The sequence below is a fragment of the Bos mutus genome, chromosome 5 (assembly GCF_027580195.1).
Source record: "Bos mutus isolate GX-2022 chromosome 5, NWIPB_WYAK_1.1, whole genome shotgun sequence".
NCBI classification, from domain to species: domain Eukaryota; kingdom Metazoa; phylum Chordata; class Mammalia; order Artiodactyla; family Bovidae; genus Bos; species Bos mutus.
The window spans coordinates 111,440,837-111,456,972 of NC_091621.1; the positions used below are offsets into that span (position 1 = coordinate 111,440,837).

Here is a 16,136-nt window from a genome sequence, read left to right on the forward strand (position 1 = left end):
CAAAAAACAAAGAACATCCCAAATAATCCAAAGAAAAAATGAACAGAAGGCCTAAATAGACTTTTCTCCAAAGAAGACGTCTAGGTTGCTAACAGACACGTTAAAAGATGCTCACCATCACTAATCATCAGGGAAATGCAAATCAAAACCACAGGGTATCACCTCACTCCTTTAGCATGCCTATCATCAAAAAGACAAGAGACAAGTGTTGTCGAGAATGTGGAGAAAAGGGAACGCTTGTGCACTGCTGGTGAGAATAATGTAAACTGGTGCAGTCACTGTGAAAAACAAAATGAAGCTTCCTCAAGAAAATTAAGAATAGAACTACCACACGACCCAGCAATTCTGCTTCTGGGGATATATCCAAATGATACGTCCATTGCAGCATTATTCACAATAGCCAAGATGCCGAGACAACCTAAGTGTCCATGAACGGATAAATGGATAAAGAAGATGCAGTATACATTATCTACAATGGGGTATTACTTAGCCATAAAGAAGAAGGAAATGTTGCTGTTTGCAACAATGTGGATGAACCTTGAAGGTATTATGCTAAGTGAAGTAAGTCAGACAGAGAAACACAAATACCATACGATCTCATTTATATGTGGAATCTAGAAAATACAAAAGCAAAACCAAACAAAACCCCTCACGAAACTCACAGAAAAAGAGATCAGATTCGTGATTAGCGGGGACAAGGCGGTGGTGGCAGGTGGAATTGGATGAAGCTGGTCAAAAGGGACCAACTTCCAGTTACAAATTCCTAGCACAGAGTTGGACATGACTGAAGCAACTTAGCAGCAGCAGCAGCAGCATTTATTTCAGTTCAGTTCAGTTCAGTCACTTAGCTGTGTCTGACTCTTTGCGACCCCATGAATCGCAGCACGCCAGGCCTCGCTGTCCATCACCGACTCCCGGAGTTCACTTAAACTCATGTCCATCGAGTCAGTGATGCCATCCAGCCATCTCATCCTCTGTCGTCCCCTTCTCCTCCTGTCCCCAATCCCTCCCAGCATCAGAGTCTTTTCCAATGAGTCAACTCTTCGCATGAGGTGGCCAAAGTACTGGAGTTTCAGCTTTAGCATCATTCGTTCCAAAAAACACCCAGGACTGATCTCCTTAGAATGGACTGGTTGGATCTCCTTGCAGTCCAAGGGACTTTCAAGAGTCTTCTCCAACACCACAGTTCAAAAGCATCAATTCTTCGGCGCTCAGCCTTCTTCACAGTCCAACTCTCACATCCATACATGACCACTGGAAAAACCATAGCCTTGACTAGACGGACCTTTGTTGGCAAAGTAATGTCTCTGCTTTTCAATATGCTATCTAGGTTGGTCATAACTTTCCTTCCAAGGAGTAAGCGTCTTTTAATTTCGTGGCTGCAGTCACCATCTGCAGTGATTTTGGAGCCCCCCAAAATAAAGTCTGACACTGTTTCCACTGTTTCTCCATTTCCCATGAAGTGATGGGACCAGATGCCATGATCTTCGTTTTCTGAATATTGAGCTTTAAGCCAATTTTTTCACTCTCCACTTCACTTTCATCAAGAGGCTTTTGAGTTCCTCTTCACTTTCTGCCATAAGGGTGGTGTCATCTGCATATCTGAGGTTATTGATATTTCTCCCGGCAATCTTGATTCCAGCTTGTGCTTCTTCCAGCCCAGCGTTTCTCATGATGTACTCTGCATATATGTTAAATAAGCAGGGTGACAATATACAGCCTTGACGTACTCCTTTTCCTATTTGGAACCAGTCTGTTGTTCCATGTCCACTTCTAACTGTTGCTTCCTGACCTGCATACAGGTTTCTCAAGAGGCAGGTCAGGTGGTCTGGTATTTTCATCTCTTTCAGAATTTTCCACAGTTTATTGTGATCCACACAGTCAAATGCTTTGGCATAGTCAATAAAGCAAAATGGCTGTCTGAGGAGGCATTACAAATAGCTGTGAAAAGAAGAGAAGCAAAAAGCAAAGGAGAAAAGGAAATATAGGCATCTGAATGCAGAGTTCCAAAGAATAGCAAGGAGAGATAAGAAAGCCTTCCTCAGCGATCAGTGCAAAGAAATAGAGGAAAACAACAGAATGGGAATGACTAGAGATCTCTTCAAGAAAATTAGAGATACCAAGGGAACATTTCATGCAAAGATGGGCTCGATAAAGGACAGAAATGTTATGGACCTAACAGAAGCAGAAGATATTAAGAAGTGGCAAGAATACACAGAAGAACTCTACAAAAAAGATCTTCACAACCAAGATAATCATGATGGTTGTGATCACTCACCTAGAGCCAGACATTCTGGAATGTGAACTCAAGTGAGCCAAAGCTAGTGGAATGTGAAGTCAAGTGAGCTAAAGCTAGTGGAAGTGATGGAATTCTGGTTGAGCTATTTCAAATCCTGAAAGATGGTGCTGTGAAAGTGCTGCACTCAATATGCCAGCAAATTTGGAATGCTGAGCAGTGGCCACAGGACTGGAAAAGGTCAGTTTTCATTCCAATCCCAAAGAAAGGCAATGCCAGAGAATGCTAAAACTACCACACAATTGCACTCATCTCACACGCTAGTAAAGTAATGCTCAAAATTCTCCAAGCCAGGCTTCAGCAATACGTGAACCGTGAACTTCCAGATGTTCAAGCTGGTTTTAGAAAAGGCAGAGGAACTAGAGATCAAATTGCCAACATCCGCTGGATCATCGAAAAAGCAAGAGAGCATTTATTTAGTTATAGATAAATAAATGCCAGGCATGTAATGTACAACACAATGACTGCAGCCAACACTGTTTTATATGAAAGCTGTCAACAGAGTCAATCCTAAGAGTTCTCAGCACAAGGATTTTTTTTTCTTTTTATTAAATACACTGTATCTCTATGAGATGTTAGATGTTAACTAAACCTATCATTTTACAATATATGTAAAACAGACCATCACGCTGTACACCTTAAACCGAGACACTGACATATGTCAATTATTTCTCAATTAAACTAGAAAAAAATAAATTCCAACTCAAAAAGAAAAATACCTCACTATAGTGCCTGGCACACAGGTGATAAAGGTTAGTAATTATTGTTACCACTCTTGATCTTCAGACAAAAAGACATTAAAATTTTCTTTTTCCAGAATGTAGCCCCCCACCCAGCCCAGGCATGAGTGGGGTCCCCATCGGGTGAGGGTGGGCAGGGTGGCTCATGGATAAGAGAGGGTGCATGGCTTATTGTGGTTTCCCAGATTCACCCTATTCAAAGAGTTGGTTCTTTAAAAAGCCTCTCTTCTGGAGGTTCTGATTCAATAGCTGTGGTTGGGGCCCAGAAACCTGTTTTTCACAAGGATCCCAGAGGATTCTGGTAAACAGCCAAGCTTCAGAAACCCTGAGCTGCGACCACCCCACCCAACCCCATCCCTCCTGCACCCCTCCAGCCTGTGGCTGGCTGTAAACACAGATGCCCTTCATTGTGGGGGCGGACGGGGAGGGGGAAAACCCTCTCCTGGAAAAGGGGGTGGGACACGAATGGTTGGAAGGGCTCAGAGACCTGGGACAGGGTCGGTTCAGGTGCAGCAAAAGGGACACGGCCTCCAGCTGGGCACGTGCCAGGACCCAGCCTCTCGTATCTCCCAGCGCCACCCCTGCCTGGCCACCTTCCAGGTCACAACCTCAATCCCCTCCACTTAAGATATTCCCAGCTTATCACTGAGACAGACAGGGAATCATTTCTGCCGCTCAGGACAGTGACATGCAAGCCACCCCCACTGCAGCGTGGCAGCCGCACCCCAGCCGGACCCCTTTCTCCCGGGAACGGCTTTCGTATTAAGTGACAGAAGCAGACGGGCCAGCAGTTTGCACGTAAACGTGACCTTCTCCCCAGCCTGGAGTCTCTCCTGCTCCTTTCTCCTTCAGACACTTTTCTCCATTCTGCTCTGCCTGCCAGCCACATGCTCTCTGTTTGCAGAATGTTAAGATACATTTCTGGAGAAGGAAATAGCAACCCACCCCAGTGTTCTTGCCTGGACCATCCCATGGACAGAGCAGCCTGGCAGGCTACAGTCCACGGGGTCACAAAGAGTCAGATGTGACTCGGCAACTAAACAGCAACAGCAATGTACAGTTACATGCTCTTGCTCCGGAAATGCTCATCCGTCTTCCTCATCTGTCTCACCAAACAGGCTTGAGACTGTGAGGGCAGAGGCTTTCCTTCCACCTGCTCTGTCTCTGTCCTCAGGTGATTCTGGCCAGCCCTGCACGTGTGCCAGGCTCCTGGTCAGGTAGAGGCTGTACTGACCATTCTGCTTGAAGCGAGGGAGTCAGAGAATCTCTGTGGGGCTAGAACACTCGCCCTGCTTAATTTAAAGTTCCCAAACCTGCCTGGAGGGACGCGCTGAGGAGGGACCACTTCCTACATGCCGACTCCCAAGCCTCACTTGCAGCCATAAGACCACTGTTGTGAGGGCACCAGCTCCTGGCAGCAAGGCAGTACTTAGGAACCAGAACTCTGGAGCATGTTTGTAACGAGAATACCCAGCTGTATCGGCCAGTGGTGGGGAGCAGGGGTTAAGGTCATGTGGGTTAAGGTCACAGAGCCCCTAAACTGCATAGAATATTCTGGGAAAGACAATGGCCATAAACATCGGTGCCTTAGTTTTCCAGAGGCTTGTGGACATGAGGGGAATAGACTTAGGCTAGTCTATTTAGGCTAGCCTGATTGACTTAGGCTAGTCTATTCTAGCCTCTGAGCACTGAGGCTCAGAGCTGTCTGCTGGCCAGGGGAGCAGGGGCGCCAGCCTAGCAGGCCCCAGACCCAAGAGAGAAAACTCGCTGAGTTGGGGAGGAGGGCTGGCTGGGGAGCAGACAGGGCCTTGGTTGCGGGGAGTGGAGGCTGTGATGGAGAGCAGGTTGTATCACCTGTCATGGGCCAGGAGCTGATGTGGGAATGCGTGGTAGAGGAGGTCTGGAGGGGCTGACGGGGGCAGAGCCTCTGGCCAGAAGGGAGAACCCTCTTCTCCTTCTGCTCGTGTCCCTAGGGGCCCCCAGTCGCCTCAGTCAATGGTGGGGTGGCTCTCTGCACGAGATGCTGGTGTGACGGGGCCCCCATGGCCCATCCCATCACAGTAAAGCACAGCTATGTCTCTGGCCCAGGGCTGCCCTTCAGGCCTCCTCACCTCCTCAGCAGCAAACCACCTCCTGGCACCTGCCACCCAGGTCAGCATCTCATCTGCCCTTTCCCCCTGCCCCTTCCAGCTGCCACCCTGAAGAACCACAAAAGTATCACAGCTGGTGCTCTTAAGACAGAAATAAATCATAGCACACCAAAAACATCTGATCCACTGACGTTAAAGGAAGGACAGAGGACAATAGGGAAGAATGAATGAACGAGTGAGCGAGCTAATCAGGGATTCAGGTAAGACCATCACCGAGGGAGCAGGTGTTCATGGCCCCGACGTCTCCCCATGGATTTTTCCATAACATAAGGTCTGAGGCTCCCGACCTTCCATGGCCAGACCATGCATCACACTGGTACGTGTCAGGAGAACAGACTGTGATTCCCAGACGTGTGGGGGGAGGTGGGCGAATTGGGAGAGGGGGTCAAAAGGGAGAAACCTCCAGTTATAAAATAGAGTCCTGGGGATGTGGTGCCCAAGGACCAAATCAGCAGGGGTCAAACCCTGGTTCCCTCAGACTCACCAGAGCCTGGAGGGATGCTGAGGTTGAACCTGGCATTTGCTGGGCCAGGAGGTGCCAGATAGGATTCCATACCATGGCAGTCAGGGTCTGGGATGGCCTGGGCCTGGGGTGGAAACTGCTGGTTTAGTTCCTCCTGTTCCCCTTCCTGCACTTCATCTGGGGGCCGAGACTCTAGAGTCAAACCCACCTGGATAACAAACTCAAAGGCTGGGTCTTTCCTGTTTGCTTCAGAGGCTTCGGTCACGCAGGGGCCAGACCCGCATGGGCCTGCAGCCTGGTCACATTGGCAGGGCAGCCTGCCTTGACCATGGGACTGGGGAGGTGCTCCCTGAGCCTCTCAGAGTCCCTTGGCCAGCCCTGTGGTCGTGTTGGGGTGAGGCAGGAAGTGGAGCGTCATCCTCACCTGTCTCCTTAATCCCAGAAAACCAGCACCTTCCTCACTGATGGCCGGCTTGTGGGCCCCCAGCCTGGGAAGTGGATGGATGTCAAAGTTACCTTTATAATAGGGGCCCACAACAATCACAGAACCTCCCTGGGTCCCTGGGAAGAGTCAGGGCTGGGAGATGGCAGGGGGAGGGCGATCTGTGGCTCACGGCCAGACTGACAGGGACACCGAGAAGCTCAGAGACTGGAGGGTTTGTGCTTTGGGCTGTGGGGCCCCTGTGGTCAGGATTCACCAGTGGGGCTGTCTATGCTAAGTCAGCTTGGTCTCACTTCTCAGGGCCTGGGAAGGGAGTTGCAGGAGCAAGGAAAGGATTTAGGGCTTCAAAAGGAAAATGGCAATGGCTAGAGGGATGGTGGTGCACTTAAAGACCAATTGTTTAAAAAATGAGATGCAATTAGTAAATTGGAATCGCATCCAGATCTAATCAAACCAAAGCTCCTCCTCCTGCCCACAGAGCAAATGTCAGGCTGACAAACAGCAGACAAACTAGACAGTAAAACCATGCAACACTTAGAACCCCACAGAGCCCCGAAGCCGGAGAAAGGACCTCACACCTCCCTGGTCATTCACTCAAAGATAATGCAGGTGGAAAGACAACCCTCAGAATGGGAGAAAATAACAGCAAATGAAACAACTGACAAAGGATTAATTTCCAAAATATATAAGCAGCTCACACAACTCATGCCAGAAAACCAAACTAATCAAAAAGTGGGCAAAAGACCTAAACAGGCATTTCTCCAAAGAAGATGCACAGACGACTGATAAATACAAGAAAAGATGCGCAACGTCGCCGTTAGTAGAGGATGCAAATCAAAGCTACAGTGAGATGTCAGAATGCTGCTGCTGCTAAGTCACTTCAGTCCTGTCCAACTCTGTGCGACCCCATAGACGGCAGCCCACCAGGTTCCCCCGTCCCTGGGAGTCTCCAGGCAAGAACACTGGAGTGGGTTGCCATTTCCTTCTCCAATGCATGAAAGTGAAAAGTGAAAGTGAAGTCACTCAGTCCTGTCCGACTCTGTGCGACCCCATGGACTGCCGCCTACCAGGCTCCTCTGTCCATGGGATTTTCCAGGCAACAGTACTGGAGTAGGGTGCCATTGCCTTCTCTGAGATATCAGAATGGCCATCACCAAAAAAATCTACAGACGATAATGCTGGAGAGGGTGTGGAGAAAAGGGAGCCCTCTTGCACTGTCTGTGGGAATGTAAACTGATATGGCCACTATGGAAGACAGTATGGAGATTCCTTAAAAAAAGCTATTCCTTAAGAATAAAACTACCACACGACCCAGCAATCCCACTGCTAGGTGTATACCCTGAGGAAATCAAAATTAAAAAAGACACATGCACCCTAATGTTCATTGCAGGTCACGGACGCAACCTAGATGCCCATCAACAGATGAATGGATAAAGAAGCTGTGGTACATATACACACAGTGGAGTATAAGCCATAAAAAAGGAACACTTTTGAATCAGTTCTAATGGGGTGGTTGAACCTAGAGCCTGTTATACAGAGTGAAGTAGATCAGAAAGAGAGAGACAAATACTGTGTATTAACACGTATATACAGAATCTAGCAAATGGCACTGATGAACGTCGGTGCAGGGCAGCAGCAGGGACACAGACGCAGAGAACAGGCTTGTGGACACAGCGGGGGACGGAGCTGGTGGGCTGGATGGAGAGAGTAGCATGGAAACGTCTACGTTACCGTATGGAAAATTAGACGGCCAATGGGAATTTGCTGTATGACTCAGGGAACACAAACGGGGCTCTGTAACAACCTAGAGGGGTGGGATGGGGTGGGAGGTGGGAGGGAGGTTCAAGAGGGAGGGGACATATGTATACCTGTGGCTGATTCATGGTGATGTATGGCAGAAACCAATACAGTATTATAAAGTAATCATCCTTCAATTAAAAATAAATAAATTTTTAAAAAGGAAGAAGAAGGAAAAAATCAATTAAAAAACTTGGCTGGATTCATGTTAGGTCTTCATCATTACGAGTGTTCTCAGTTGAGAGCCGTCAGAAATACCATCTTAATGGGGTTGGGGCTACAGTCTAGAGAAGTGAATGCCAAGAAAAGACTACGATTTCCAGTTATACACGAAGGTTCATAATTTTAGACGAGAAAGAGGACAAAAGATGGCTGCAGAAAATCAGGCCAGAGTGTCTCAAAGTGAGGTTATCAGAGTCATGGCTCAGAACACCCTGGGGGTTTCTGGTTAAAATCTCTAGGTTTGGGAAGATCCTTAATGAGCTCCTTTGAGGAGGACAACTTGGTTTGAGAATCACAATCACTGGTCCAGAAAACACTGTTAAAAATAGCATCTCCGAGAGATTTTCAAAGAAGAGGGCAAAACAGACTTGTTTGAGGCAGAGCCAGGCTGACCCGTCTCAGGGGACCACCAGGCACACTCCCAGACCTTATTTTAGGCACATTCTGGGCTCTGGAACATATTAGGGATGAGGTTCAGAAGCGGGCATGGGATTCCCCCACAGCTAGTCTCTCTGGCGTCTTCCAGAAGCCCCCAGAGGGTTTGGAGACTGGAAAACAGGAAGACAATGACCTTTTCCAAAGGAACTTCTAATTAGATGATGAAATTGTTCTGTTCACAGACTTTCTGGGGATCTGAAAATTCTTGTGGAGTGGCTTTGGGAAGCTCGAGGATAAAGACAGACTTAAAATGGTTTCTTGGCAGTAGTTTCAGATTAGAAATAGGTAAATTGTTGATAAAAATAGAATGAATATTAAGATACTATGACAATACCTGGGAGCAAGAATTCTTTTCTATAGGAATTAAAAAAACAAACAAACAGAGACAAAGCCCCAGGCAGGTGGGGTTTTGAGAATTATTTAAAAGGCACCTGAAATGCCACATTAAAAATAGCTTTGGGCAAACCCCAGGAGGAACAAGCAGAGTCAGTCAAAAATCCTTTAAGTCCTATCTCTGGAGATGGACAAGAGAGTTTAGAAAGTAGAGAAACTGGAATCCTTACACATGGAAAAACTAAGATCATGGCATCTGGTCCCATCACTTCATGGCAAATAGATGGGGGAAAAGTACAAACGGGGACAGACTTCATTCTCTTGGGCTCCAAAATCACTGCGGAGGGCGACTGCAGCCTCGAAATTAAAAGACGCTTGCTCCTTGGAAGAAAAGCTTCCAAGGAGGGGAGGGGAGGGCGGCACGCACCTTGTGATCTTAAATATCCGCAGGAGGCGCACGCAACGCAGCACGGAGATGCCCAACGGCGACATGATCTTGGTCTCCACCAGGATGGTCTCCAGGATGCCGCCGCACACGATGAAGCAGTCGAAGCGGTTGAAGAGCGACACGAAGTAGGCCTGCAGGCCCAGGCTGTACATCTTGAGCAGCATCTCCGCCGTGAACAGGGCCAGCAGCGCCTTGTTGGCCGTGTCTGCAGGGGCCGCCCGGGGCAGGGCAGAGAAGGTGAGGGTGGGGGTCCCTGCAGGGACACCCCGTGCTGGGTCCCGTACACGGCCCTCCCTCTGTGACTCGTCTGGTTACAACCTTGGCACACATCCAGTGACACCCCCCCACCCCCTGAGTCCCCCCACCCCACAGCGGCTCTCCAGGCAGCCCAGCTGCTGTCACATCCATTTTCCAGACACAAGAAGTGAGGTTCGAGGGGCTGCAATCTGTCTGCTCAGACCCACCAGGCAAGAGTGGGAGCTGGGGGGGTCCTTGTCTGCCTTTGTCACTGGGAGGAGATGGGCCCTCCTAGTTCCGAGAGACTCCCTGGGGTCCAGGCTGGGTCTGCCTGACTCTTGGGTTGGTACCCCAGTGAGGGGTGGTGGGACTGACAGCAGTGGAGGACAGGTCCCTGGGCTCAGGCCACCCTCGTCCTCTCCCTGGCTTTGTGCTCACTGCCCCTCACAGGTGAGGGCCAGCACACCTGGAGGCCAGGCTGTGGCAATCCACAGGCAGCGATGGGTGGGCAGTTAAGGATAGGACAGAGCTAAACAAGCCACTGTTCCTCACGTGGTCTCCTGGACCCAGTGGTGACCGCCGGGACAGGCGGACTGCATTGCTGGCCTGGTGGGTCCTGTCTATGTACAGTGAGTTGGTGTTGCTTTACTGGCTGGTGAGCTGCCAGGCCATGGTGTGGCCGGGGTGACCAATGCCCCCTCGTCCCTGGCCCTGCTCCCCTTGTCCACCCCCAGGAGAGACCCCATCAGCCTGAGTAACAGGAGGGCTGGTGGCCTCTCACCTTGGACTTCCGTGAGCCAGTGGGGCTGGTTGTAGTGCTCGGAGGCGATGGTGAGTGTGTTGAGGAAAACCAGGAAGATGACCAGCCAGTAGAAGATGCTGGACTTCACGGCCGCGCGGCACTTCCTCCTGCAGAACCGATTCCACCGGCGCCAGTAGCGGCTGGAAGGGGCAGAGGAGGGGGACGGGAGAGGGCTGCTGTGAGTTCAGGTCCTGCACTGGACACCTCCTTCCCCTGAGCTGGCCCAGCTTCACCAGGGCCGAGGGATCAGCATCCCACTGCAGTCACCAGCTCATGGCTGGCAATGTGGCCTCAGTGGGAGTTGGGTCAGGGAAGGGTGTCCTGCTCCTCTGGGACCATAGCCCCCTTGTCTGTGACCCCATGCAGGGTCAACCTTGTGTGAGGGTCTGGCCTGATGCTGAAGGGAGGTATCTGAGTCTTTAAACAACTCTGCAGAGCAGGCATTGTCCTGCTTTTCAGAAGAACGCCAAGGGTCCTTGAGTTTGGGTTCCTGGACTGACACCGGCTGGGGTCAGTCAGTGGTGTTACCCACCCTCCACTCCCCAGCCCAGGCGCCCCACCCTCACCTAGCCGCCTTGTCTATGGGGGTGGGAAGAGTCAGCAACAGAGCTTCTTGCCTTCATGGAGGGTTCTGTTCAGGACAATGGGCAGAACCCCCCATATCTAACACGAGTTCACAGCACGCATGAGCCCTGAAAGCCAATCCACGGGTGGCGGGACGCTCGCTCCCATGGCCTCTGGTTACAGACTTCCATCAAACCTGGCTGTGCCTAGAATCCCATGGGGAAACTTAATAACAAAACCCCACCAGTATCCAGGTTCCAACTCCAAACCAGTTAAATCTGATTGTCTGGGAGTTATTTTTAAATACCCCCCAGATACTGTTGGGCTTCCTAGGTGGTGGTAGTGGTAAAGAATCCTCCTACCTATGCAGAAGATGCAAGAGGCTTGGGTTCAATCTCTAGGTTGGGAAGATCCCCTGGAGGAGGAAATGGCAACTCACTCCAGTATTCTTGCCTGGGAAATCCCATGGACAGAGGAACCCAGCGGGTTACAGTTTGTGGGGCCGCAGAGTCGGACACGACTGAAGTGACACAGCATCCACAAATACCATTGCTGTTTGTTAAGATTCCGGGTGGTTCTCTCATGTAACCACAGATGACAACCATGGAGCCAGAAGATCCCAAGGAAACACTTGCATTTTATAACTTTGGTGGATGGGTTTATAGCTTGTCCCCAATTTCATTCTCAATACTGAGAAAATATGCAGCTATATTTGGTAATTCTGTTGGCCAAACATTTAACAAATGCCCACACCGTGCGAGGAGGGAAGGGAAGGGAGCGCAGGGGAGACTGTGGGGCTTTGCCTCGAGAGGGGATCTGGGTCTAGAAACCAAACAGCCAATGAAACAGCCATGCGGTCAAGGGTCAGCTCAGGGATGGGATGCTTAGCCGGCTGCTGGGCCGGAGATGAGGAAGGCTACAGCTTCACTCATGCAGAGAGGACAATGAGCTGACGGATTTTGGAGGCAGGTTAGCAGGCCTTTGGCCCTGGCCCCAAATGCAGGGGAGAGAGAAAGGGTGGGAGGCGTAGAGCCAGTCGCCAGCATGGGCCCCCTGCAGAGGAATGCCTGGAGGCACCTGCAGGTCGTGTCTGTAGGCACACCCACTGGCGGCTGAGGACGGAGCCCCTACTTGTGGACAGAAGCGAGGCACTGGACACCTGCACTCATATCTGCACAATGTCCTAGGTCTCCAGGTCCCTAGACTCTGCTGTTAGGACACTCCACCCACCCCAGACGGCCTTCAGGAGAGCTTGACTTTGTATTTCTACTCTGTTATTTTTGTGGCTACGGTCCGTGGGAAATCCTGCTGCCACGCCTCTGCTGGAATCTGTTCTGAGACTAGGAAGGGGGCATATCTAAGGAGGCCTGGCTGCCCGGGAGCTGCAGGAGAACCTGGCTTGTGGCCTGCAGAGCAGAGAGGGAAGGAAGGGTTCTGACCTGACCCCGCCCTCCATCACCTCGGGGGCAGGGACACCACCTCCAGGGAGCACCAAGCCTTGGCAGGGATGATGGCTGCCACTGGGGGAGGGTCACCACACGGAGAAAAAATGCCCGGAGGTCAGAAAAATGATGGTTCCCAAGTGCGCTGTGGGCCTTCCATTCCCCTAGACGGACTGTCAGGGAAGAGTGGGGATGGAGTGAAGGGAGACAAGGCAACAGGGTGGTCTCTACTGGGGGGTGTGGCCTCGGAGTGCTGGACTGCAGTGCTGAGGTGCCTGCTCTGGCCAGGGCAAGACTCTGCTTGTCTCCTGTGACTGAGGTGGGTAATATTGTAGACAAAGTTGGGAGACATTTTTTTCCCCAGAAAAACAATTTCAGGACACTAATCTTAAGTAGTGTCAAGGTGGCTCAGTGGTAAAGAAACTGCCTGCCAATGCAAGAGACATGGGAGATATGAGTTCGACCCCTGGGTTGGAAGATCCCCTGAAGAGGGAAATGGCAGTATTTCCCAGTATTCTTGCCTGGGAAATCCCATGGACAGAGGACCCTTGGCGGGCTGCAGTCCACGGGGTCACAGAGAGTCGGACATGACTGAGTACGCATGCATGAACAACACACAAACTGACCCTTGCCACGGGCACTTGCCATCTACCTCTGCAAAGATTAAATCATGTGCTGCTGCTGCAGCTGCTGACCTTCAGCACCCCTGCAAAGAGTTCTCTGTGGAGAGCAGAAATGAGGCCCTCTGTGCTCTGGAAAAAGCTGGCAGGACTGGTCGTGAGAGAGTTAGATATTTTCAGGAGATGTTTTCATGAGCCCACGTCTTACATCTCCTTATAGCTAGAAAAACACTAAAATCCTTCATGGTGATGTCTGCTCCTCGTGACTAGCAGTGACCTACAGACGACTAGCAGAAACCTTCAAAAAATGTGTGCTTGATTGTATGAACTCCCCCTTCACCAAAATCATGTATATCCTGACCTTCCCCCTGCCTCTTTGGAGCAGTTTCTCAGAGCTAGCTGAGATGCTGTCTCCCAGGCTATAGTCCTCACTTTGCCCCAAATAAAACAACTCTCACTTTGTGCATTTTAAAAGTGGGCAATAGTTAACATTATAGTTGCAAAGAATGTGTTTTGAATAGAGACAATCTCATTTACAGAAATCAGCCATAACTGATTCAGAGGCTAATAGAATTGTGGCCACTTTCTTCTGGGGTTTGGAGGAACTAACTCCACCTCTGTCTCATGCTGATGAAAGCTTGACTAAGTTCTGTTCCCAAGTCTGGGACTGGTGGACACAGGTGCCACGTGCTGGGGGCCTGTCCTGGGGGTCTGGAGATGCTCTGGTGGATCCCTGGTAGCCACTGTGACTGACGGTCAGGGTGGTGCCCGTGGAATTGTGTGCTCGCGTGACAGCCACTCAGGAGAGCCACGTGGGCTTGGGCTGGGGTGGGGGTGGAGTAATTACTACCCAGAGAAAGTATTTAAAGATAATTACACACCTCCCACTCTTCAAAATATAGCTTTGCTTGACAACTGGTTTCCTGGCAACGCTTCCTACTGTATAATAAACGTAATAGTTTATTAGAATGTGTAAGTTTATTTGTGTGTTTACATGTGCATGGAGAATATAGAGATTAAATGATAAAGCAAGGAGGCGGAATTCACCTGTTATTCACATTCCCTCCGCTCCCTGGCAAAGTCATTTCCTCTACAGGTGGAACTTTCTGGATGCAGACCCAGAGGGCATGGTGGGCTTGGATGTATCCTCTCTCACGTCTTCTCACCGTGTATCAGTAGTCCCACCAGACAACTCTGCTTGACATGGCTGTCCCCCCACCAAGCCTCTTTTTTGGGTCCCAGCCTTGCTTCAGGGCTTGATGGGGGGCCCACCTTCCCCATGATGCACTTTTCTAGGTGTCCCAGCCTTGGAGCTCTAGACACACTTACTGTCTATGTTACTCACTTGGCTACACACTCAAGAGGCATTTGTTAAGCATCTATCCCAGTCGGGTACTACACATTCAGCAGTTAACACACAGACAGGAAGCTCACATGGTTGACAGACCCCAAGGGAGCTGGGTGCCAGGCGGGCTTAGTAGGTGCCTTGGGGGAAGGCCTCCCAGCCTGTCGTGGGCAGCCAGCCAGGCTCCACAGAGGACACGATGCTCCTTTCCTTTAAGTCAGTATGTTTAACGTGTGGTTCCTGCCTCTCCAGCGAGATGGAGATCACAAGGTCCTGAGATTGAGGGGCAGAGTCCTGCCCTTTGTGATGGATCTGTAGCTCCCTGCCCCCAACGCCCCCACAGCAGGAACACTGGCCGGGCAGGCAGGTGGGGCAGCAGAGACAAGCTGTGCGCAGACTTGCTCTCTGCCTGTGTGGACAAGGCTTAAGACCCCAGGGCTGGGGTCAGGAGGACAGTGGGTGGTGCTCCTGGAAGAATCTGCCCAGCACAGAATTCTGGACAAGCATCTAGACAGGAGACACCAAATGGCGGACACCTGGGACTCTTTCCAGAGAAAAGAGTGGAGAACAGCAACCCAGAAAACGCCAACATTTAATTATTTTATACAAAAGTAACCTAAAAACGGGCTATTAGGATGGGCAAATTTGGGCATGTACCTTGTTGCTGAGGGGATGGCAGAGGTAAGGGAGAACTTGGGGGCACATTTCTCTGAAGATGGGACAGGTTTCCAAACATCAGACCCTGAGGGGTTCGCCTCAGACCCCTGAGGGATTCACCTCAGACCCCAAGGGGTTTGCCTCAGACCCACAAGGGGTTCACCTCAAACCTGGAGGGGTTCACCTCAGACCCCTGAGGGGTTCACCACAGACCCCCAAGGGGTTCACCTCAGACCCCCAAGGGGTTTGCCTCAGACCCCAAGGGGTTCGCCTCAGACCCCCAAGGGGTTTGCCTCAGACCCCCCAAGGGGTTCGCCTCACACCCACAAGGGGTTCACCTTAAACCTGGAGGGGTTCGCCTCAGACCCTTGAGGGGTTCACCTCAGACCCTGAAGGATTCACCTCAGACCCTTGAGGGGTTCACCTCAGACCCTGAAGGGTTCACCTCAGACCCTTGAGGGGTTCACCTCAGACCCCGAAGGGTTCATCTCAGACCCCAAGGGGTTCGCCTCAGACCCACAAGGGGTTCACCTCAAACCTGAAGGGGTTCACCTCAGACCCCTAAGGAGTTCACCTCAGACCCTAAGGGGTTCACCTCAGACCCCTGAGGGGTTCACCTCAGACCCCCATGTCTCCCAGATCCAACCCCAGCACATTGCCTGGCTAACCCCTTCAAACTGAGAAGACCTCAGAACATTTTATTCCGTAACTGCTGAAGTCCTATTTTGAGCCCCAAATGTCACAAAATTCCTTATTATAACTAATTCCTCAAAGTAGAGACTCGGCTTACCAAGAAAATACTCTAATATTGCCCAAATATTGTAAGTCCATTAATTTGCCAGAATTTCCCTAAGACTTGTGCTCTAATATTTCTTTTAAAAATCCTGTGATTTTTGTATCCTTGTCTTGCAAATAGGCCATTTGTAGGTCAGATTCTACAATGTGTCATTGTTAAACTGAGAAAATGATCAAGAATATATTTTTTTTTAAACTCAAATTTTAGATTCTCTACTGGAGTAAAACAGGCTTCTCCCTGTTTCCGGGGTTACTTCTGAGTGGTGGAAATTCGCTCCCCTTCTTTGCCTTTGTTACTGTGTTTCTCCTGCATCTCCTGCTCCACCTCAGTCGCCGCCGTCAGAT

The 16,136-nt window shown here is 50.4% G+C and overlaps 1 protein-coding gene across 13 annotated transcripts in view; it reads right to left on the reverse strand.

Moving 5' to 3' along the window:
- The window catches only part of CACNA1C (calcium voltage-gated channel subunit alpha1 C), a 391,750-nt gene that overhangs the window by 63,316 nt on the left and 312,298 nt on the right, over positions 1-16,136 (reverse strand). For all 13 annotated transcript variants that reach the window (XM_070371668.1, XM_070371667.1, XM_070371674.1 and 10 more), the window contains exons 12-13: positions 10,348-10,508; positions 9,309-9,534 (exon numbers count right to left, since the gene is read on the reverse strand). In XM_070371668.1, coding sequence (XP_070227769.1) covers positions 9,309-9,534; positions 10,348-10,508 — 387 coding nt within the window. The remainder of the gene's footprint in view (positions 1-9,308; positions 9,535-10,347; positions 10,509-16,136) is intronic.